The sequence below is a fragment of the Pipistrellus kuhlii genome, unplaced genomic scaffold (assembly GCF_014108245.1).
Source record: "Pipistrellus kuhlii isolate mPipKuh1 unplaced genomic scaffold, mPipKuh1.p scaffold_m20_p_4, whole genome shotgun sequence".
NCBI classification, from domain to species: Eukaryota; Metazoa; Chordata; class Mammalia; order Chiroptera; family Vespertilionidae; genus Pipistrellus; species Pipistrellus kuhlii.
Window position 1 is genome coordinate 90,658,296 of NW_023425540.1, and position 23,172 is coordinate 90,681,467.

Sequence of the window (23,172 nt, forward strand, 5' to 3'; positions counted from 1 at the left end):
GTGCCCGCAACCAAGTGTACATGCCCTTGACCGGAATTGAACCCGGGACCTTTCAGTCTGCAGGCTAACGCTCTATCCACTGAGCCAAACCAGTTTCAACTGATTTGTTGATGATAACCATTCTGACAGGTGTGAGATGGTATCTCATTGTTGTTTTGACTTGTATCTCTTGGATGATTACTGACTTTGAGCATGTTTTTCACATGCCCCTTGGCCTTTCTTCTGTCTTCTTTCAAAAAGTATCTATTGCCCTAACCGGTGGTTTGGCTCAGTGGATAGAGCGTCGCCTTTGGACTGAAAGTTCCCAGGTCAGGGGCATGTACTTTGGTTGCGGGCACATCCCCAATAGGAGGTGTGCAGGAGGCAGCTGATTAATGTTTCTCTCTCATCGATGTTTCTGGCTCTCTGTCCCTCTCCCTTCCTATCTGTAAAGAATCAATAATATATATTTAAAACAAAACAAAAGGTACCTATTTAGTTCCGTTGCCCAATTTTTGATTGGGTTATCTTCCTTTTGTTAAGTTGTATGAGTCCCCTGTAAATGTTGGAGATTAAACCCTTATCGGTGATAACATTGGCAAATATGTTCTCCCATTTAGTGAGCTTTCTTGTTGTTTAATCTATTATTTTCAATATTTTTCTGGAGCCCTTGAGTCTATGTGTTCCACAATCTTATTCTCGGATTTCTTCTCATTATCTATTTCAAATCACACCTTCTCCTTGAGCACTCTTTATCTGATTTTCTTTCTCTCCCACAGCATTTATTACCTTCTAACATCCCATAAGATGTGTTTATTTATTACTTGAGGCCAGGTGCGCGGATTTGTGCACGGGTGGGGTCCCACAGCCTGGCCTGCACCCTCTCGCAATCTGGAACCCCTTGGGGGGATGTTGGACTGCCGGGGCCTGTGGGAATCGGGCCAAAACCCAGCAGTCTGACATCCCCTGAGGGATGTAGCAGTCCCCAAGCGGCAGGTGGCCAAGTAGGAGCCCTAGCCTGGGCCAGGTGCAGCTCATTCCAGTTCACTGTGCCTGCTCTGCTGTTGCTGCATCCCGGCCCTGCTGCCTTGGAGGCAGGAAAGGCACCGCTGAGAGGCGCCCTGCTGTGGGAGGCAATGACCACCAGGGGGCAGCTCCTGTGTTAAGTGTCTGCCCTCTGGTGGTCAGTGCACATCACAGTGACCAGTTGTTCCTGTCCTGGTCCCTTAGGCTTTTATCTATGTAGATGCTTGCTATGTGCACCCCCATCCTCAACTACAAGCCAATGGTATCAGAGTTCCATGAGGGCAGAGATTTTTGTGTTTACTCACGAATGAATTGACACTATCTAGCACAGTGCTTGGCGTGGTGGGAATATCAGTACGTATTTGTGGAATGGACGAATCCAGGACTCCCCTTCATCCCCTTCCTGCATGTTCTCTTTCTTCCTACTTCCTGAATCTCATGCCTTTTTTTTTTTTTTTTGTGTGTGTGTCTTTTTTCTTAGTTTAGTGGAGCACATCCCTCAGTAACTTTCTGAGAAAAATAAATATAGCTTTACACTCACATTCAGTGTACACTCTGGCAGATTTTTTCACATGCAAGATGGTATAGAGTATCTCATTAGGTTGTGATATGAAGTAACATAAATCATATAAAGTGGTTAACATTCTCTGAGGACAAGTTAATATTACTTTGTGAAGACTAAAATACATTTAAAGCAAGATTTGTTGGGAGGCAATTGAGTATAGTGGCCGAGGTCAGGGTGCCATGGTTAGTCAGGATAGGTCTTGAATCCTGAGCTCTGTGATCTAGGAACTCTGTGACAGGGACTAGGCAAGTCATTGGCGCCTCAGTTTCTTCATGTAAAAAATGGAAATGGTCAGAGTACCTACTCTTTTTGAAAAATAAGTTTTACTTTTTAGAAAAAGAGAGAGAGAGGGAGGAAGAGTGATAGATAGAAATGATGAGAAACATCAATTGGCTGCTTCCTGCACACTCCTCACTGGGGATGAAGCCTGCAACCTGGGCATGTGGCCCTGACTGGGAATCGAACCACTGAGCCCCTCTGGCTGGGCCAGAGTACCTACTCTTAACACCCAGTAGGGGTTATTGATTAGGTTAATGTGCCTAATGTTCCCAAATGTTTGGTGTGGCTTGGTACCGTGGCAAGAGCTGGCATCTACCTTGAGCTTGCCTTTGTGCCAGCTGAGGGTGAGACTGTCTGGAGGAGGGTCGGCAGTGGGCAGTTGACAGCATGCATCAAGTCCTGAGAGGAACGCTTGCATTTGACCCAGCGGTTCTATCTGCTAAAAATTCACGTTAGGGAAATAAGTACTTAAATCCAGGCATTTAAGTAGGGTCTTGTTTATGGGGCAGGAGGCCGGGATCCACTTCGGTGTAAGTTAGGAGGGAGCTTCATCAATATGGACCTATAAGCTGTACACTTCCTCCAATAGTCCTCCTGGACAGTGCATGGTTAAGTGAAAAACATGAGTATCAAAGCAGCAGGAGCCCTTCTGGGGGACAGAGGTTCCACTTGCCTTTTTATTGTTTCTAAAGATCAGTCCATGTGCTGAGGATTGGAAGTCTGAATAAAGACTAAAAATTTGATTTTTAAGGGGGCAATTAGAGAATGAATTAACAGTAATTTTTTTTTTGCATTTCTTATGGTTTTAGGAGCCTCATATACAGTATATATGTTGTGACATATTTGTGCATTTCAGTTGTTTCAAAACTTTGCTATTTTTTTCACATCTCTTCATATTATTGTTATTATTTTTAACCATTTCTTTTTTTAAAAATATAACATCTCATTGTATTTTTTTATAATATATTTTATTGATTTTTTTTTACAGAGAGGAAGAGAGAGGGATAGTTAAAAACATCGATGAGAGAGAATCATTGATCAGCTGCCTCTTGCACACCCCCTACTGGGGATGTGCCTGTAAACAAGGTACATGCCCTTGACTGGAATTGAACCCGGGACCTTTCAGTCCGCAGGCCGACGCTCTATCCATTGAGCCAAACTGGTTTCGGCTTAACCATTTCTTAGTGATTTCTTCCTCAGTCCTTTCGTTCTTTTCTTTTCTTTTCTTTTTTTAATATATTTTATTGATCTTTTACAGAGAGAAAGAGAGGGATAGAGAGTTAGAAACATCAATGAGAGAGAATCATTGATCAGGTGCCTCTTGCACACCCCCTACTGGGGATGTGCCCACAACCAAGGTACATGCCCTTGACTGGAATCGAACCCGGGACCTTTCAGTCCGCAGGCTGACACTCTATCCACTGAGCCAAACCGGTTTCGACTCGTTCTTTTCTTTTTCTCTGTCATGGATGCCATGTTCTTTGGAAGGTTGTTTAGACCAGGTTAATGGCCTTTTAGGCTTCTTCCACGTGAATAGTTCACTTTTTGAATAATAAGAATTATGTAACACAGGGGGTGGGGTGGGGCGGAGGCGCACATCAGGATTTTAGAGATGCTTAGGTGGGGCATGGCCATGAAAAGGTTGGGAACCACTGCCCTATAGCCTAATGGTCCAAGTTCAGCCTCTGGCATGGTCTGGCACTACCAGACCTGGGGCAAGTTACAGAACTGTGTGCTATGCCTCAGCCCCCTCAACTGGAAAGTTGAGCAACAATAGCTGGATGTTTGTTTAGAGTAAATGAGATCAGACATGAAAATTCCTTACTCAGCCGGGACTGGTTTGGCTCAATGGATAGAGCGTCGGCTTGGGGACTGAAGGGCCCCGGGTTCGATACCGGTCAAGGGCATGTACCTTGGTTGCGGGCATATCCCCAGTAGGGGGTGTGCAAGAGGCAGCTGATCGATGACTCTCTCTCATTGATATTTCTACAATAACTCTCTATCTCTCTCCCTTCCTCTCTGTACAAAAATCAATAAAAAATATATTTAAAAAAAAAATTCCTTACTAAGAATAAGTGTTGAGTAAATGTTAGCGGGGCTATTATTGCTACCCAACAATAAGTCTGGCCAGTGTGCCCTGGCCAGTTTGGCTCAGTGGATAGAGTGTAAGCCGGAGAACTGAAGGGTCCCAGGTTCAGTTCCAGTCAGGGGCACATGCATGGGTTGTGGGCTCAATCCCCAGCGGGGGATTTGCGGGATGCAGCAGATCAATGATTCTCTCTCATCATGGATGTTTCTATTTCTCCATCTTCCTTCCTCTCTGAAATCAATAAAAATGTATTAAAAAAAAAAAAAAGGTCTGGTTAGGGTGAATTAAGGGTCTGGTGATTTTATTGTTACTTCTGTATTGTTATATTAAAAAATAAACACCTACGTCTTTTGGAAATAGGAAGGAAAAAAGGTTACTTAAAATATGCAAATGTTCAGGTAACAAAGGTGAGTCTAATTTTTGTTTAAAAACACTGTGTGTGGCCGAAACTGGTTTGGCTCAGTGGATAGAGCGTTGGCTTGCAGACTGAAAGGTCCCGGGTTCGATTCCGGTCAAGGGCATGTACCTGGGTTGCGGGCACATCCCCAGTGGGATATGTCCAAGAGGCAGCTGATCGATGATTCTCTCTCGTTTCTAACTCTCTATCTCTCTCTTTTTCTCTCTGTAAAAAATCAATAAAATATATTTAAACACACACACACACACACACACACAGAACAAAACTGTGTGTGGCCGGGTTGGTTGGTCTGTCCTACTGTACCTGGGAAGGTCATGGGTTCCATTTTTAATAAGGAACCAATGATTCTCTCTCTCCCACCCTCACTTTCTACAAATTCAATAAAAAAGCATATCCCTGAGTGAAGACTAAAAAATAAAACTTAAAATAACTGCTATTTTTTCACATCTTATAAAACATCATCACGCAAACAATGTGAATATACTTAGTGCCACTGAAGTGTACACTAAACTAGTTCATGTAATAAATGTTGTCTATTTTACCGCAATTTAAAGAAACAAAAATAACAGCGTCACTATAAAAAAAACTTCCAAAACATTCAATATCACCTCCACCAATTAAAAAAATATATAAGCAAAGAAGTTCTGAGCGTGCTCCTGGGGCCATCAGCGGAGATGAGAAGGGACTGTTCTTTGCCGTGTAAATATGACTCCATGGCCCCAATCTCCGACCGGGAACAGCTCTCGGTTGTGTAACCGCTCAGGTTTCCTCTCGGCGTTCACGCGGAGCCGGGCTTCCGAGCCTGAGCGCGGGCGGGAGCCCAGCCTCGCCTCCGGTCCGGGCGTGACCTTGGCGGCCCGGCCCCTGCGAGCCCCGTGTCCCCAGTCCGGGAGCCCGAGATGACAGCTCGCCCCCCGGACCGCCCCGCGCCGCCCCGCAGCCCCGGGATTGGCTCCCACCCGGTCGCGCCTCCGCCTCCCACCACCGGGTTGCGCGGCGCCAGCCTGCTGGGCCCCAACCCGGAAGTGCGGCTCCCGGGCGCCGCCTCAGCGGACCGGGGCCGCCGCGTGACGACAGCGAGCGCGGCCAATGAGCGCGGGCGGCAGCCGCGGCTTGAAGGAAGTCCCGCCCAGCGCCGTGCGGGGGCGGGGCGGCGAGCGGCGGGGCGGGCGCAGGTTGAGGGCGGCCATTGCTGGAGCTCCGCTCTGGAGAGGAGGACGCTGAGGAGGCGCAGAGGCGCGCGGGGCTGCGGATAGGAACCCGAGCCGCCGCGGGGCCCATGGCCAGGACCACCAGCCAGCTGGTGAGTGCGCTCGCAGCGGCCGGGGCCACCGGCCGGTCACCGCCCCGAGCGCGGCGGCCGCCTGGGCCCGACGGAGCTCGGCGGCCCAGGATTCCGAGGGCCGGGCGGCGTCTCACCTGGGGCCGGGCACCGGGGCGGAGGAGGGCCGCGGGCGCTGCGGGGACCCCATCAGCCCCCGAGGGGAGTCCGGCGTCCGTGAGGTGGGCGCCGGTGCTGACAGGGGCGCAGAGGGCGGGGAAGCCGGGGAGGTGTCACCAGCCGGTCGGGGTGCAAGTGTTTGGAAAGTTTGTTTTCGGCGCGGCCTAGAGCCGAGCCTTCGGGGTTCCTTTTCCTTCTGTGCGGAGGGGCCGCCAGGGGCCTTCACCGCAAAGAGGTCTCGGTGCTCTGCCCCAGCAGCAGCAGGAGGTGGGAGCTCGTTCCTCAGAGCACCTGGGGATGCTCCGGGCCTTCCGAATTCCCGGTGAGCACGGAGGCCGCGGCTCCTTTCCCGGCCCCGAGGCTGCTTTTCCTGACCTGTGTCCGCGCTCCTGCGGAGCCGGCACCGGTGCTGGGGAAAGCCCCTAGGAAGCTCGGCTTAACCCCACTGACCAGGGAAAAGGGAGCATGGCAGGGCGGAGAGGTTTTGTGGGGAAAGAAAAAGCGTTTGATAGGTTAAATGTTTTGCTAAAAGTTTATCTAGCGTTTCTATGTTTTCTCTATGTTGCTAATAGTATCCCTATATTTTTATGTTTATTTCTCTTGCTCTTGGGAAGACGGTTTAAGGTTTTATACCTTGTGTGCGAATGTGGAGTGAGGGAGAATGTGTAGACAACTTGCAAAGTTTGGTTGAAAGGGCAGATCCCCCCGATCCGTGAAATGTGCTTGACCCTTATCATTTGGGGGTGGCGGTCCTGAGCCCCTTTGAGGATCTGATGGAAGGTATGCGTCCTCTCCTGAGAAGAACGCACAGCTGCATTGCATTTTGTAATGACTTCAGGAAGCTCTCGAACCTTCTGCAGCTCACCCGTGGACTTCGCGTTAAGAACACTGAGCTTTGTGGAGATGGGTGATAACCCAGGGTCCAAGAGGAGGAGAACCTGTTCTGTGGAAGAAAATGGTGAAAGGCAAAAGGGATGTCTGTGATTATTGCCCCAGGGGCGCCTGGGTGAGCACACACAAACACCATTTAGGAGGTTTGGTGAAGCTCAGTTGAGGCTGGGGCCGATGTTAATCCTGGATGTTTGTAAAAGAAACTTGCACACAGTGATGCTGTTGCAGTGCAAGGTGTGTGCTTTGATGGGGTCCATTGGAGGAGAAGAGGTGCATTTTCTCATAGTCTGTGTAGTTCCATGGGATGGTATTTGACACGGGGTGTTTTCTTGGCATGAGGCAACTTTTTAGTGCAAAACGCTGGAATCCAGTGAGAAGAAATGAATTACAGAATAGAGACTAGACCTTCCATCAGGAAGTGAGAGAACCAGGATTTTGTGTCTGCAGCTAGGTTCCTTCACATGTGGACTGCCACGTTTCCCATCAGTAATGGCAGAGACATCCCAAAATAGGGTTTTCTTTCTTTCTTTCTTTCTTTCTTTCTTTCTTTCTTTCTTTCTTTCTTTCTTTCTTTCTTTCTTTCTTTCTTTTCTCTTCTTTCTCTTCTTTCTCTTCTTTCTCTTCCTTTCTTTTTTTTCCTACATGGGGACCGGTAGATTTGCATGGTTCAATGAGTTGCTGTCAAGTTTGGAATTCTAAGGTGGCACTGTATGAGAATCCCCTGACCAGTGACTTATTTTCCTATTTCTATAAGTGTGCTCAGCCAGCAGGGGGCAGTAGGAGTTGTGAAGTCTGAAACGGCCTGCCCAGCTGGATAGTGAGGTGGGCCCTGGGCGGTGGCCCCCTGAGTGAGCACTTCCTCTCAGGCGGGCACTCGGCTGGATAGTTCACACTGTGCTGCTCGGATTCTGTCAACAGCTTCCAGGTAGGGGTCATTCCCATTCTACAGGTGTGGGCACAGGCGCAGGAAACGTTAAGAACCTGTGTGGTAAATAGAGTCTGTCTGAGGGATAGAGACCAGGTGCTCCCCTGCCCCTCACATGAGGGTCTGCTGGGCAGTTCAGTGCAGCACTCAGTGTAAGGAAGTGCTCCGTCCCCTGCCCAGAAGGTCTTTCCCAGGGGGTTGTGCCCGAATGTGTTAACTGCGCTGGGGGCTGGAGGGACGGTGTTACGTGGAGGGAAGCACACTATTGCTTTGGGCAGAGCTGAACTCTGTGGCCCCCGGAGCCTGTTGCAGCCTCACACTGTCAGAAAGCAGCTGTTTGGAAAGAGGCTCTGGTTCATCCTCATTTGAGGGCTGGTGTTCTGAATGGTGAGGCTTGGAATCCTCCCTTTGGAAAAAAGATCTGTGCAGCGATTTTGTTGAATGAAGACGTGGTCATTAGCAGAGTGGCTCCCTGCAGCTGTAGGTGGCGGTGTGTGTGCAGAGGTGCTGTATCTGTGTGGGCCGGTGGTGGGGAAAACAGAACATGGAAAGAAGTGGGTTCTGACTTTCATTCTCCCTTTTGGTAGGTAGCTCCTCCTCTAGAGTGATGTGTTTCTTCCCCATGACATCCCTACCACAGTTACTGAGCTGAGGCCAGCGCTGGTGAGGTGAAGTCCCATGCTAATGAGGTGGAAGTGTGGGTTTGTTCTACTGTTTGGACATGTGTTTCCTGAGAGGTGTCACAGCACATGCATGTAGAGATTTGGGGCCTGGAAAGGCTTTGCTTTGGGCAGCTAGGGAAAGCAGGTGTGGACTCTAGGCTGCCTGTAGCACAGCTTGGGGAGGAGGGAAAGGTATCTCCTGGGTGTGTGTCCCTTGAATTTGTGCCCTTAACTCCTGAGACTCCTGATGGGAGGTTTGGGTGCATGTAGGGCAAGTGCATGATGACCTGGGAAGCACTGCATAGATGGGGGCGGAGGGGGGGGTCCATTCCTTCTGAGATGATGATGTGTGGAGAGCCTTCACTGGCACTTTACTGTGCCCCCTCCTAAGGGGTGCCTTTTGTGGAAACCGACTTTGACTAGAGTGAAGAGCTGATGCCGAGGACACTTGATGCAGAAATGACTCCCTCAGCAGGTGCAGGGGCTGGACTCACGTGTGCCAGCTCTGTCTGCCTGCCCTTGTGATGACAGCTGGCTGGAGGGGTGTGGAGCACAGTTGTTTTGAAGGCAGGTTCAAAGGGCAGATCACCAGGGAGGAAGTGCTGGTGTGGAAACTGTAAGTTTTAGACAAGTATCATTTAGGACTTGACAGTAGTGCCTTCTCGCGTTCTTGTTCGTTGTGACACGAGACCCTCAGAAAAAAAATTGTTTGAATATTGAGAACTGGTTGTGTATCCACTAGCTGAGTCAACACAACAGGCAGAGTGTGTTTTCTCAAGGACAGCGGGAACTGTGTTCTGATGCTCCTGTCAGAGAAGAACGGCCTGTTGGGTTCATGATGGTTCTTGGAGTCTGTTTACAGAGCTTGATGCTGTTTGCATTTATATAATTGCACAAGGTTTGTTTCTTTTTCCTCTTTTTTTTTTTTATTATTACTTTAAAATCCTTATCCAGCCGAAACCGGTTTGGCTCAATGGATAGAGCGTCGGCTTGGGGACTGAAGGGTCCCGGGTTCGATTCCGGTCAGGGGCATGTACCCTGGTTGCGGGCATATCCCCAGTGGGGGTGTGCAAGAGGCAGCTGATCGATGACTCTCTCTCATCGATGTTTCTAACTCTCTATCTCTCTCCCTTCCTCTCTGGACAAAATCAATAAAAATATAAAAAATAATAATAAAAAAATAAATAAAATCCTTATCCAAGGATATTTTCCCATTGATTATTAGAGAGAATGGAAGAGAGAGGGAAAGCCCATCGATGTGAGAGAAACACCTTGATTTGTTGCCTTCTACATGTGCTCCGACCAGGGCCCTGGCCAGAGAGGAGACTGCAACCCAGGTACGTGTCCTCTACCAGAATCGAACCCGGGACCCTTTGGTCTGCAGGCTGACACTATCTACTGAGACAAACTCAGTAAGGCTTCCAGGTTGTTTTGGCTGTGTTAGGGAGATAGTTCATTCCAAATGATTTAGGTTTGAGGGCGCCAAATGCCTTATCAGAGCAACCGAGTCAGGTTTCTGTTTAAATAGTTGGATCACACCCAGCCCTACAGAAGCAGAAGTGACAGCATTGCAAACTGTGTGTGAAAAAGATGGCCAGGTCTGACATTAGCAGCCCATGACCAGGCACATAGCCCACAGAAGGACAAGCAAGTGTGCTTTCCACCTGGAGTGTTTCTGAGGGGCCTGAGGAAGGGGATACATAGTTCCTGATGGCCCAGTGACCTCCTCTATCCACAGACAAGATCGCACGCCCTCTGTACCAGCCACTGGGCTTTAAGTCAGCTTGCAGCCTGTTGGGATGGTTGGAAGGAATGTCTGGATGCCAAGTTCTTTCTGGATGTTCTTGTCTTTTGCATGTGGAGCTGCTAGGCAGTGCTGCCCACGTTGTAGAGGGCTGATGAGAGGCTGCATGCAGGGGCTGTGTGTGTGTGTGTGTGTGTGTGTGTGTGTGTGTCTGGTGTATTATAGTCTGAATTCATCTAGCTAAAAGCTTACTTTTACAGTGAATTTCATTGTTAACATATCTCTCCAACCTGTTTTTCTCTTTTGGAATTAATTTAACTGCAGCAGGAATAGTATCTCAAAGTGACAGCTGTGTATTGGGTGGTGACAGGGAAGGCTGATAAGATTTGCAGGGAAGCTCGACGCCTCACTGAAATTTCCTGAAGTGCTTTGACCTCCATTGTAGTGGACACCTGTGGGAAAAGGTGCTTGTCGTTAATTTTTTTGTTCTCCATCCCTCTTTCTGGGATATTGGATGGACAATGCCTTCATTGAACCTGGGAAATCTGACCACTTAGGAGAAGGTTGTACTTTACAGGTCTTGTTTTTGAACCCCATCTCAAATGCAGTGCGTGTGCTGGATTGTAGCATGGCTGTGTATCCTCTTCTGCATAAGGAAGTAGTTACATCTAGAAGGGGTTGGGCACATGCACTCAGGCCTGGTGAGGCTGAAAATATTGACACATTCTCTTCCTAATCAGGGAAGAACTAGGGTTAGGGTTAGGACTGGCTCCTGTGACTTCCCCCTTCCTCTCCTGGCTTGTCACTGATTCTCCTTGATGAGGGTCCCTTCTCAGGTACCCCTAGCATGTGGCCTCTGTTCTCAGCCTGCACAGCCCAGGATAGTGTCCAAGATGTTCTTGGCTGCCAGGTTCTCTCTAGGCCCTTCCTATTTGCCCGAGATGTTCTGATTAGTGGACCCCACCCCAAGCTGGCTGTGAAGCCTTTTTGGAGCAATCAGTTTTTTCATGACCCCCCCACCCCCTTGGTCTATACCCTGTTTTGTTATATATTGTGTTCTGTTTCTCTAAAATAAGTTCTATACCTTGTTATGTTCTTACGTTTCTAAACCTTGAGTCTCTAGATGGCTTCTGTTACTCTTTTGAAAAAAATATTTTTATTGATTTCAGAAAGAAAGGAGAGGGAGAGAGATATAGAAACATCAATGATGAGACAGAATCATTGATTGGCTGCCTCTTGCACACCCCACACTAGGGATTGATCCCGCAACCCAGACATGTGTTGTGGGATCAATCCCTAATCAAACCGTAACCCGAATCAAACCGTAACCTCTCACTTCCCAGCAGATAGGTCAATGATCAACCACTGCGCCATGCCTGCTGGGCTTCTGTTACTCTTTCACACTTTCTCCTCCTGGTTCTCATACCCAAGCTTCGTGTGGTTTATTTTTCAAATGCCTGGCCACCTTATCATTTTTGCTGCTTATTAACAACACTGTGCCTTCATCCTGCATGTACATTCTGACTCCCCTGCATTCAGAACTGTATATGTTTGAGGGGTGCAGAGCCTCATCTTAAACTGTTTGTTGCCAGTTTAATGCCCAGTATGAAAGCATCCCAAAGTAAACATAGGTCAAAGGTTTAAAAACATGGACTCCTGCCGGGACCGGTTTGGCTCAGTGGATAGAGCATCGGCCTGTGGACCGAAGGGTCCCGGGTTCGATTCCGGTCAAGGGCATGTACCTTGGTTGCGGGCACATCCCCAGTAGGGGGTGTGCAGGAGGCAGCTGATTGATGATTCTCTCTCATCAATGTTTCTAACTCTCTGTCCCTCTCTCTTCCTCTCTGTGAAAAATCAATAAAATATATTTTAAAACAAAACAAAACATGGACTCCTTTTTCATTTCTTCATTGTCTAAGGTAGGGGTGTCGAACTCAATCAGAGAAGGGGCCAAAATCTAAAATCCAGCCTAAATCGCGGGCTGAATGGTTTACTGAACAGTCATAAACTGTCATTGTGTTTGAAACGCAGCGGAGTGCAGTGATGACAGCGCGGTGCGGGCCACATTGCAAGGCCTGGCGGGACGGATTTGGCCCGAGGGCCTTGTGTTTGACACATGTGGTCTAAGGCAATATAGTTTAAAAGGGGAATAGGTCTTTTTTCTGTGTGCACATTACCTGACCCTTGAAAGCTTATATTTCAAAGCCATTGGTTCCTTTATATACTGTAGCTCTTCCCGAGAAGTCTTTTTTTTTTAATATATTTTATTGATTTTTTTTTTTTTTTTTTTTTTTTTTTTTTTTTTTTACAGAGAGGAAGGGAGAGGGATAGAGAGCTAGAAACATCGATCAGCTGCCTCCTGCACACCCCTCACCAGGGATGTGCCTGCAACCAAGGTACATGCCCTTGACTAGAATCGAACCTGGGACTTTTTCTTCCGCTGGCTGACACTGTCCACTGAGCCAAACCGGTTTCGGCTTCCCGGGAAGTCTTGGCGATCAAGTGTTGGGTTAAATTTGGTTTAGCCGATAGTTAGTGTCAGGCATGCAGTATTCTGGGCTGAAGTTCTCCATGTTGGCACTGCCGCCATGGCAGGTGAGGCCTGCCTTGGATCACTGTCCTCTGAGCTGGATCCTGAGTACTTAACCTGTACAGGAGCCAGTGTTGGTGATGTGGACCCTGCATAGGAGACAATTGTTTTCTCATTGGGAGGACTGTTTCTTGAAGATCTCTGAGGATCAGGATCACCCTAGCTGTCCCTGTGACTAGTCATGAAGCTGCTTTCCCTTGAAAAGGGAAGGACCTTGGGGGAAACGGCCCCCATGATGTTCAGTCCCTTTGGCACACCTCTCTTTGCCTCTTTGGGCAGGGTCAGAGACAGCTTTTCCCAGGCCTCAACTTTGCTCTAATTTTAGGTGTCCTGTCCCAAGAGCGGCGTGTGCTCCACATACAGCACCACATATAGCTGTGCCCGAGGTGCGAAGAGGCTCCACTCTTCTGAAATCAGCCGAGATTTCTGGACTCCTTGGGTAGCCCACCTTTTCTCCCGGTTTCCCACCATGCACCTGTGGAAGGGTACACAGTGAGGAAGATCGTGAGCCAGAGTGCCATCAGCCTAGGAGGCGGGCAGGAGTGGAATGGGAACTTTAGAGCCATTGTGTGCCAACACTGGCTGTCTCTTTTGGAAAACGATGGAACAGCCCAGTCTTTGCAAAACTGCCCAAATACTGGCTCTGCTAGCCAACATAGGCTCTAGAAAACCACAGCAGCCTGACCCTGGGGAAGCAGATAGGTTAGCAAGCTAACTTTTTAGCAAGTTAAGAAGCTTGATAACTGGTAATTTCTGAGGTTTTCTCATTATTAACCAACGTCCTTGAGAGTGAGCAATTTTTCATTTTCTCTCTCAGTGGCCTGTGATTTAGGCTGGACAGGAGGCTGAGAGAATACACTGTTTTCTCAGTGCACAATCTCAGAAGCTTAGCATTTACTACCTTTTCCCCCCATTGTTACCTCATTTTTTCTTTCTGCTCTTTGGCATTTTCTTTCATGTGTTGTTTTCATTGGTCAAAATTGTCTTCTACTGATTGTAAGTACTAGTATGTAGCTGGTTCTTATCAGATTTACAGTTTTAATATTAAATATGTGCATATAAACACAAAATTTGTGATTGCATTTTATTCTCATTCCTTTCTAAAAAAAAAAATTTAAACTTATAACCTTAATTTCCTCTCTTTCCTTATTTTATTTTTTTTAATTTTAGAAAACTTTCCATCCCTGAAGCTGCTATCACATGTGTTTCTATAGTGAAAGTGGGTGAGGATGGGCTGGTGATGATTTAGAGAAGAGGCATCAACAGAATAGGGCTCTGTGCTCCTGGCCTGAGGAATTCTTGGGTGAAAAGGACTGAATCTGTAGTTTAGTGGGTGGGGACAGTCTGCATGCACTCCTACCCCTCTATGAGCCCGCCAGCCACCGCTCTACTCCTGGGGCTGAAGGGAATCAGTCAACAGCAGGGCCATTACAAATGGTGGAGGGAGGAGTTGGTCGGCCTTTGTGGGGCTGCTGCAGAGTGGAATCAGTAGAGCCTGGAATGAGAGTGCATCTGGCATGGGGGCCAGAAGGCTGAGGCACCCAGAAGGCAGGTGAGCAAGGAAGTGGCCAAGTGTAGCAGAAGTGCAAGGAGTGAGGGAGGGAGGCAGTTTACCAGGTGCACCGGTTAAAAATGCGGATTTTGTAATGAAAGAAAACATATGATAATTTCAAGAGAAACATCAGAAGTGCGTTTTTTAATCACAGTAATGTCCATCATAACCTACACATTTTCCCCATCTTCCAGGTAATTTGTGGATACTGTCCCAATAGAACTTTTCTTGTTTTGTGGCAAACCGTTCAGAGACTCAATTTTCCACTTCTTCGTAAGTGCTGCTCAGAAAGTGCGTGTTCCATAGATTGGAACAAGTGGTAATCTGAAGGAGCAAGGTCTGATGAATGTGGCAGGTGGGTTAATATTTCCCGGGCAAGATCTTTTAATGTGCCTTTAACTGGTTTTGAAGTGTGTGATGGAGCATTATCATAAAGTAAAATTACTTTTCTGTGTCTTCTGGCCCATTCTGGTCATTTCATAATCAAAGCATGGTTCAAATTGATCATTTGTTGTCGGTAACGATCAACAGTTTCACCTGGTTTTAGAAGCTCATAGTATACCACTACCTTCCTGATCCCACCAAATGCAGAGCATGGTCGTCTTTCTGAAGCGATTTGGCCTTGCAGATGATATTGATGGTTGACCTGGATCAGCCTATAGTTTTGTGCGTTTGGGATTCTCAAAATAAATCCACTTTTCATCGCCAGTCACAATTTGATGCTTTCGTGCCATTGAAGCAACATCTTAATGATGACTTCTCAGTTTTCCATTTTTCTTTCATTCAGTTGATGTGGCACCCTTTTTCTGTCCTTTAAAATCTTTCCCAGTGCTTGTAAACGATCAGAAATTGTTTGCTAAGCAATGTTTAATCTTTCTGCAAGTTGTTTTTGAGTTTTGACACGCATCTTCATCCAATAATGCTTGTAATTGTTGGTTTTCAAACTTTTTCCGTTGACCTGAACATTCTTTGTCTTTCACATGGAAATCAGCACTTTTAAAGTGTTTAAAGCAGCGTTCACAAGTATCTTGAGATGGAGAATGTTCACCATAAGCTCCTCGAAGTATACGATAACTTTTAGCAGCACTTTTCTTCAGGATAAAGTAATGAATTAAAACTTGCCACAAATGCTGTTTGTTTGGCATGAGATTCGACATGTTTAAGGGTAAAAATATCTATGATGTTAACACCTTCAGCAAATTTGACATATTAAGTTTTGAAGCTTACTGTCAATACAACAAAATAGCATACATATCAAATTGCATAAATATCAATATATGTGTAGCTCCACCTACTGAAAAATATCTGCATTATTAACCGGTTCACCTTGTAGCATGCTGGAACGACTTGGCCACCGCTCAAATAGGGGAGACCTGCTCTGCTTCGAACATGGAGGCCTTTGGAGAATGCGAGCTGAAGAAGGTGGTGGGGTTAGGAAAATTAAACTAAACTTTTCTGTGTTTAGTTATCTTCACTTTTTTTCAAGTATACTATTTTCCTTCAGTAGCCCTATGTTTTTCAAATTACTTTTGAGCAGTGAATTCTGAATCGGGTGTTTAATGACACAGTATGTTTTCAGATCCTTTAAATTTGCTTGAAGCTATCAAAATAGCTTCCAAACAAACTTATTTTTATAATAAGCTTGATTTGGAATAATTATAGATATATAGGAAAGTTGCAAAGACAGCTCAGAATTCCCGTAATATCCATCACCCCATTTTCCCTCGTGTTGATTCTACACAACCATGCTACATCTGTCAAAACCAATAAATTTACATGGGCACCACTATTAAGTAAACTGCAGACCTGTTTGGGAATGCATCAGTTTCAGGCCTTCTTTGTTTTTCGTGAACATGATGCTTTGGTAGAGTAATGGTCAGGTATTTCGTGGAGTGTGTCTTAGTTTGGGTGTGTCTGAGGTGTTTTGGTGATGAGGCTGGGGTTAAAGGCTCAGGAAGCACCCTACAGAGATGGGTGCCCCTAGTGCATCCTGTCAGGGGTGCCTGATACCCACTGACTGTCACTGTTGAGATGAAACAAGGTTAGTGCTGGTTGACTGCAATTAGTCCCAGGGCCCTGCCTTGCTCTCTGATATGTGCAGTTTATAGTCATAGGATGACCATGGTATTTTTATTTTGGAAGAACCTTCATGCTTATTACCCTGTTGTATTCTTCCAGTTTTCAGATTAAGACACTTGGGACCTGGAGGGCTTCAGACTTAGCATGTACCAGGTCAGAGCCAGCATGGGTATCCAGGCCCCTGCCCACTCTGACCACTTTCTGCAGACATGGACACTCCCAGGACACTCGGCAGGGGCTGCGATGTCTCTAGGTGCAGAGTGGACCTGAACTCACTGATAGAACTGGTTGCCAATCTGATGGACTGCATCCCTTCAGAACATTTGGAGTCTGTTGCTTGTGATCTTGTTGGCTTTTGTGCGACCTGCGGCACAGGTTCACGTACTGGGTCTCTTGGTGTTTCTGCAGGTTGGAGTATGGGCTTGTTACAGGTCTTTGTGAAAGTAGGTGGTTGGCTCTGATACATTTCTCCTCTAGCTCTTTTCTCTCAGGTGAAGCTACAGTGGTGTTTGTTGTCTATGGACCTTTGCCTCCAGTCAAAGACCAAGCTATGGGCCATTACTTTGAGGCTCTTAGATTGAACAAGAGTATAGAGTTTGTTCTAGTCATAATTCAGAAGATAGGCACTTCAGGAAAGTCATGAATTTGGTTTGTTTTCCCATCCATCTACAGATTTGCTCCTCCAATCTCCTTTCTGCACAACCACAGTTTTGCAAAAGCAAGACAGTTATTAAGGTAGGAATTGATATCTTAAGAGGGGGCACTGAAACAAGGGGAAAGCACTGTGAAGAAATGATGGTGGTGGCCGGCAGCGGGCAGATAGGCCTCAGGTGTTGAAGGCTCTCACTGGGACTCCTGCCCGTCTGTAAGCCTGTGACAGGTGCTTGGAGTTGACTAACACAAGGTGAAATATAGACTGGCCTGGCTGCCCTTCCTGCTTTTCTTCCTCCTCCTTTCCTTGTTTCTGGTAAGTGAACTCCAAATTGATGAGTGGTGGAGGTGTGGTTGTATGTCATGCTAGGCACAATAGATCTTTCTTCATATGTGGATGATGTTGGGAAGTTATACTTTGGGAGTTGGCTGGTAAAGTTGCGATAGAGTCTCTCTTTATCTCATTGGCCATTATTTCTCCCCCAAACAAACTCTTTATTCAAAATTTGTAGATAAGAAGCTCAGGAAGGGAGAGCATCTGTTTATGGTGCCTTTTCAGATGTCAGGATAGGCATTCTGGGTTAGGAGTAAGCTGGGGCTCTCCTGTGTTGCAAACCACAGAGTTTACAATGCTGGAGGGGTGTTCCTGCCAGATGATATTATTACTAGAGGCCCCAGTCCATGAAATACAGGCGGGAGAGGGGGGGCGGTCCTCCTTAGCCCAGCCTGCACCCTCTCCAATCTGGGACCAGTGTGGGACATTACTCTCACAATCCTGAACCACAGGCTCCTAAATCACTCACCTGCCTGGTTGCCCCTAATTGCCTCCCCCCCTCCCCCCACCCCCTCCACTCCCCCACCCCCCCGCCAGCCTGGTTGCTCCCAACTGCCCTCTCCCCTCCACCAGCCTGGTTGCTTCCAACTGCCTACCTCTGCTGGCCTGGTCGCCCCCACTGCGCCCCCCCCCCCCAGCCTAGTTGCCCCTCACTGCCACCTCCCTGCCAGCCTAATCACCTGCAACTGCCCCACTGCCAGTTTGGTTGCCCCCAACTGCCCCCCCCCCCCCCCCCCCCCCGCCTGCCTGCCTGGTTGCCCCACGCAGCATGCTGTTCAGTCATTTGGTTATCCTTCACTAACTCCCCTGTGGGCCTGGTTGTAGGCAGCCATCTTGTGAGGGTGTGAGGATTAATTTGCATATTACATCATTATATAGGAAGGCCAGTAGCATTCTAGGAGGCTGGTTTTTGTGTGTGTGTGTGTGTGTGTGTGTGTGTGTGTTTGTTTACCTATTTTAAAGAGAAAATAGCTTCTGATTTTAAAAAAACAAAAGTCCAACTACATTAATCTTGCATTTTCCTTGCAGGATAGCCTGTTAGGGTTATTAGCACAATCCATATCACTGTGGATGTAGGTTTATGTGTGGGGAACACTGATGGAGGGTAAATGAAATCCAAGGCATTTTAAGAACCGTGGGAAGTTCTTACAAGTCCCTGTGCTGCTCTCAACGGTCTTGTTTCTTGCCTGGAGAGATGCCATTTCTTCCGAGGTACATTAGCCATGGGTCGGCAAGGACAGAGTACAGTTCAGTCCACACTGAAGTTGAAGGACACAGGAGGACGGGGCAGAGCTAGTGCATTAGTGTCAGTGAGGAGAAGGTTAGTGTTAGCTGCAGAAATTGGGTGAGAAGTGCTGAGGGTCCCCAGCCCAGCAGAGGGGACCAGAGAGGGGAAGGGCATACTAGAGAGGAGGGATTAGTAAGGCTGGAACCACAGAAAAAGGCGCTCATTTCACTGGAAGTGCCCACATGCTTTAGGTTTTATTTTAGCTTTGACTCGTTTCCTGTCAGGTGCTGGGGTTGGAAGCTGGAGAGTGGGAAAGAGGAGCGAAACAGCTCAACACGTGCCGGCCTCGCCACATCACGTTACTTAACCAGATAACCTATTTTTGGTCAAGTTACGTGTCCCTCAGATTCCAAAACTAGATCATGGGGGGAAACACGTGCGGTATGCATGTAATTTCCAAGGAAAAGTTTATATTGAAGTGGTATATTTATTAACGGCTTTATTCTTATTTATTTTTAAATATATATTTTTATTGATTTCAGAGAGGAAGAGAGAGAGAGAAAAATCAGTGATGAGAGAGAACCATTGTTTGGCTGCCTCCTGCACGCCCACACTGGTGATTGAGCCCGCAACCCTGACTGGGAAATGAACTGTGACCTTCTGGTTCATAGATAACGCTGGCTGGGCTCACTTCACTTTTCCCCCCACTTCACAGTTTTGAACATTGCCTAGTACTCCTCTCTAAATGAACCAGAGTAGCCATTGTTCTACCTGTGGACATTTACATAAGCCGTTCCTAGTTGTTAGTTTCTTTCTTTCTTTTCTTTCTTTCTTTCTTTCTTTCTTTCTTTCTTTCTTTCTTTCTTTCTTTCTTTCTTTCTTTCTTTTTAATATATATTTTATTGATTTTTTACGGAGAGGAAGGGAGAGAGGTAGAGAGCTAGAAACGTCGATGAGAGAGAAACATCGATCAGCTGCCTCTTGCACACACCGGGGATGTGCCCGCAACCAACGTACATGCCCCTGACCGGAATCGAACCTGGGACCTTTCAGTCCGCAGACCGGCGCTCTACCACTGAGTCAAACCGGTTTCGGCAATAGTCATTTCTTAATGAATGTTTACTTAATACAAGTCTTATTCTGAATTTCTGACTGTTTGAACTAGATTCAGTGTAGATGAATGGCCAGGTCAGAAGGGCAAGAGCCCAAGGTATGATATGGTGCTGATTCCTAAATGCTTCCCAGGAAGGCCCTGCCAGTTTAGGGCCCCCCTTCCTTGGTCCCTGCTGACACAGAGTATCAGCATCACCCAGACTCTACTAACTGGTACTAACTGGAAGGGGTTGAGAGCAAGGAGTTTGAATATGACTGGGCATATGATTATGGACAAAGCCTTGCTCTGTGCCTCAGTGTCCCCATCTGTGAAAAGAATGCCAGTGGTTTTTACACTAAGAGTTGTTTTGAGGAATAACTGCAATAACATATATGTAAAATACTCAAAAAAAAGTGTGTGGTGGATCATAAGCACTTAAATGTTAGTTATGACTTTTAGAAGTTGAGGAAAATAGCATTTAATCAATTTTTTAAAATCTTTATTGTTCAGATTATTGTAGTTGTTTCTATTCCCCCCCCCCAAAGCTCCATTCACGCAGTTCCCACCCCACCCTCTGCTCTTACCCCCCACACTGTCATCCATAGGTGTAAGATTTTTGTCCAGTCTCTTCCCGCACCTTCCTTCTCCCCCCAAGAATTTTCAGTCCACTCCCTTTCTATGCCCCTGAATCTGTTATATTCACCAGTTTATTCTGTTTATCAGATTTTTTTTAAAAAAAATATTTTATTGATTTTTTAAGAGAGGAAGAGAGAGGGACAGAGTTAGAAACATAGATGAGAGAGAATCATCGATCAGCTGCCTCCTGCACCCCCTACTGGGAATGTGCCTGCAACGAATGTACATGCCCTTGACCGGAATTGAACCTGGGACCCTCCAGTCCGTAGGCTGACGCTCTATCCACTGAGCCAAACCGGTTTCGGCTGTTTATCAGATTTTTTATTCACTTGATTTTTAGATTCATTTGTTGATAGATATGTATTTGTTGTCACTTTGTTCATAATTTTTATCTTTACCTTTTTTTCTTCTTCCTCTTCTTCTTAAAGAATACCCTTCAGCATTTCATATAATACTGGTTTGGCGGTGATGAACTCCTTTAGCGTTTTCTTATTTCTGAAGCTCTTTATCTGACTTTCAATTCTAAATGATAGCTTTTCTGCTGTAGAGTAATCTTGGTTATTGGTTCTTGCTATTCATCACTTTGAAAATTTCTTGCCACTCCCTTCTGTTAAGAAATCCGCTGACAATTGTATGGGTACTCCCTTGTAGGTAACTGTTTTTCTCTTGCTGTTTTAATAGTCTCTTTTTGTCTGTTGCTCTTAGCATTTTAATTATGATGTGTCTTGGTGTGGTCCTCTTTGGATTCCTTTTGTTTGGGGTTCTGTGCACTTCCTGGACTTGTAAATCTATTTCTTTCATCAGATAGGAGGAATTTTCTGTCATTATTTCTTCAGATAGGTTTTCAATATCTTGCTCTCTATCTTCTTCTGGCACCCCCATAATTTAGATGTTGGTACACTTGAAGTTGTCCCAGATGCTCCTTACACTATCTTTATATTTTTGGATTCTTTTTTCTTTTCTGGTTGGGTGTTTTTTACTTCTTCATATTTCAAACCTTGATTTGATTCTTGGGATCCTCTAGTTCAGCGTTTTTCAACCGCTGTTCCGCGGCACACTAGTGTGCTGCAAGATATTGCCTGGTGTGCCGTAGGTGCAGACAAGACAAGAATTTGATAATTTTTCACTATTTTGTTCACTTAATATTTCATAAAGTAATTATAAAATACTTTCTTTGTGTTTATTTGATTCCTATTCAAGAGAATTACTTTATATATAGTCAATATAGGCACAGAGTTAAATTTTTTAACATTTTCTAATGGTGGTGTGCCTCGTGATTTTTTTCATGAAACAAGTGTGCCTTTGCCCAAAAAAGGTTGAAAAACACTGCTCTAGTTTGCTGTTGGATCTCTGTATATTATTTTTTATTTCAGTCAGTGTAAGCTTAATTTCTAGCCTGTTAACCGAGCGGAACGTATAAATACGTCAAACGTAAACAACATTGGATACAGGTAGGACATATGTATACGTCCTTGAAATATATGTTGCGCCCTGAAATATATATTTATATTTGTAATCTTTATAATTGTTTGTAAAGTTTATAATTTTTAATTCGATGTTTCCATTTTTTTATTGGTATTCTTTTGTATTTGTTTGTAATTTTGTATTTTCCTTTGTGCTTTATATATAAACGAAAAAATATATATTTCATAGTCTTTTCATTTATTTAATTAAGTATAAATAAAAAAGTAATAATAATATGAAATTACGTTCTCCGGGCGTGACGTACTGACATGTCCTAGTGAAAGAGTACACGCCCGTTATATGTTGCGTAATTAAAAAGGGAATTCCCCGGTTAACAGGCTAGTTGGTTCTTTTTCGTATCCTTGAGAGTCTCACTAAATTTATTGGTGGTTTCTAGAAGATTCTTGAGTAAGTTTATAATTGGTTTTGAACTCTATATCCAGTAGTTTGCTTTCCTCCATTTTTGTCATTTGTGACTGGTTTCTTTGTCTCCGCATTTTGGCGGCTTCCCTGTGTTGATAGACTGGCTTTGTGTGCTAAATGTCCTATAGGGCCCAGTGGCTCAGCCTCCCCAATTACCTGAGGTGGACACTCTTGGTGCACCCCTTTTGGGCTGTGTGCACAGTCTTGTAGTTAAGCCTTGATTGTGGTTGGTATCACTGGGAGGAATTGACCTCCAGGCCAATTGGCTATGAGGATTAACTGTGTCTACAATGGTAGAACTTCTGTGTTGTTTATCAGATTGGGAAAGACTTGCTTTAGTGGGGCTTTGGCGCTCACTGAGCCTGCCCCCTGAGTGTGTATCTTATGGGTCTGAAGAGTTGTAATCTGGATGGTCTCACTGTGACCACTGGGTACACTGGCTCTTGATCTCCAAGGAGGTGCAAAGTCAGCCAGTGTCTGAGGCCACCCAGCAGGATCTACAGAGAGACCTACAGATTCATCCTCTTTGTTTGGGGTTTAGAAGTGCCCAGATGAGGCGCTGCTGTGGAGCCTTGGGCCTTCTTTTGGAAGTTCTGGGGCTCTCTGACCCAGCTGTAGTTTGTTAGGTAATTTTAGATTGCAAAAGGCCAGGCCATTCATATGCAAAAGCCTCTGCCACAGCTTGGGTGGGGTGGGGTCTCAGGGAATCACCATGGCAGAGCAAACAGCAATGACTGACCGCCAGCCCTGTCCAGAAGAGGCCCCTGGGTCTCTGTGTCCTGTGGCACCGTGCAGGAACAATGATTGCTGCAAGCACCTCTGAGAGAAAGCCTCACTCGTGTTCCAGCCTGATGCTAGACAGTCCAGTTTCTCCCTGTATGAGTCTGGGTCTCTAGAGTCTTGCCTGGAACTGGAGTTCAGAGCAGTCAGGAGCTTGTGTCTCCTTCCTGATTGAAAAAGGCAACAGCATACTCAGTTGCCAGCCCCTCTCCGTGCGTGCACGCGCACTCCTTCGTACCTCCATACTTCACCTCTGCACCTCCTCCGAGTCTCAGTGTGCATTTCTTTTCTTCTAGTTGTAGAATTGCCACTCTGCCAGCCTT

At 46.2% G+C, this 23,172-nt stretch overlaps 1 protein-coding gene across 1 annotated transcript in view; it reads left to right on the forward strand.

Moving 5' to 3' along the window:
* Positions 1-5,056: 5,056 nt before the first annotated feature.
* The window catches only part of PDPK1 (3-phosphoinositide dependent protein kinase 1), a 79,452-nt gene continuing 61,336 nt past the window's right edge, over positions 5,057-23,172 (forward strand). The window contains 2 exon segments of the mRNA XM_036409537.2: positions 5,057-5,607; positions 5,610-5,659. Coding sequence (XP_036265430.1) covers positions 5,256-5,607; positions 5,610-5,659 — 402 coding nt within the window. The 5' untranslated portion in view covers positions 5,057-5,255.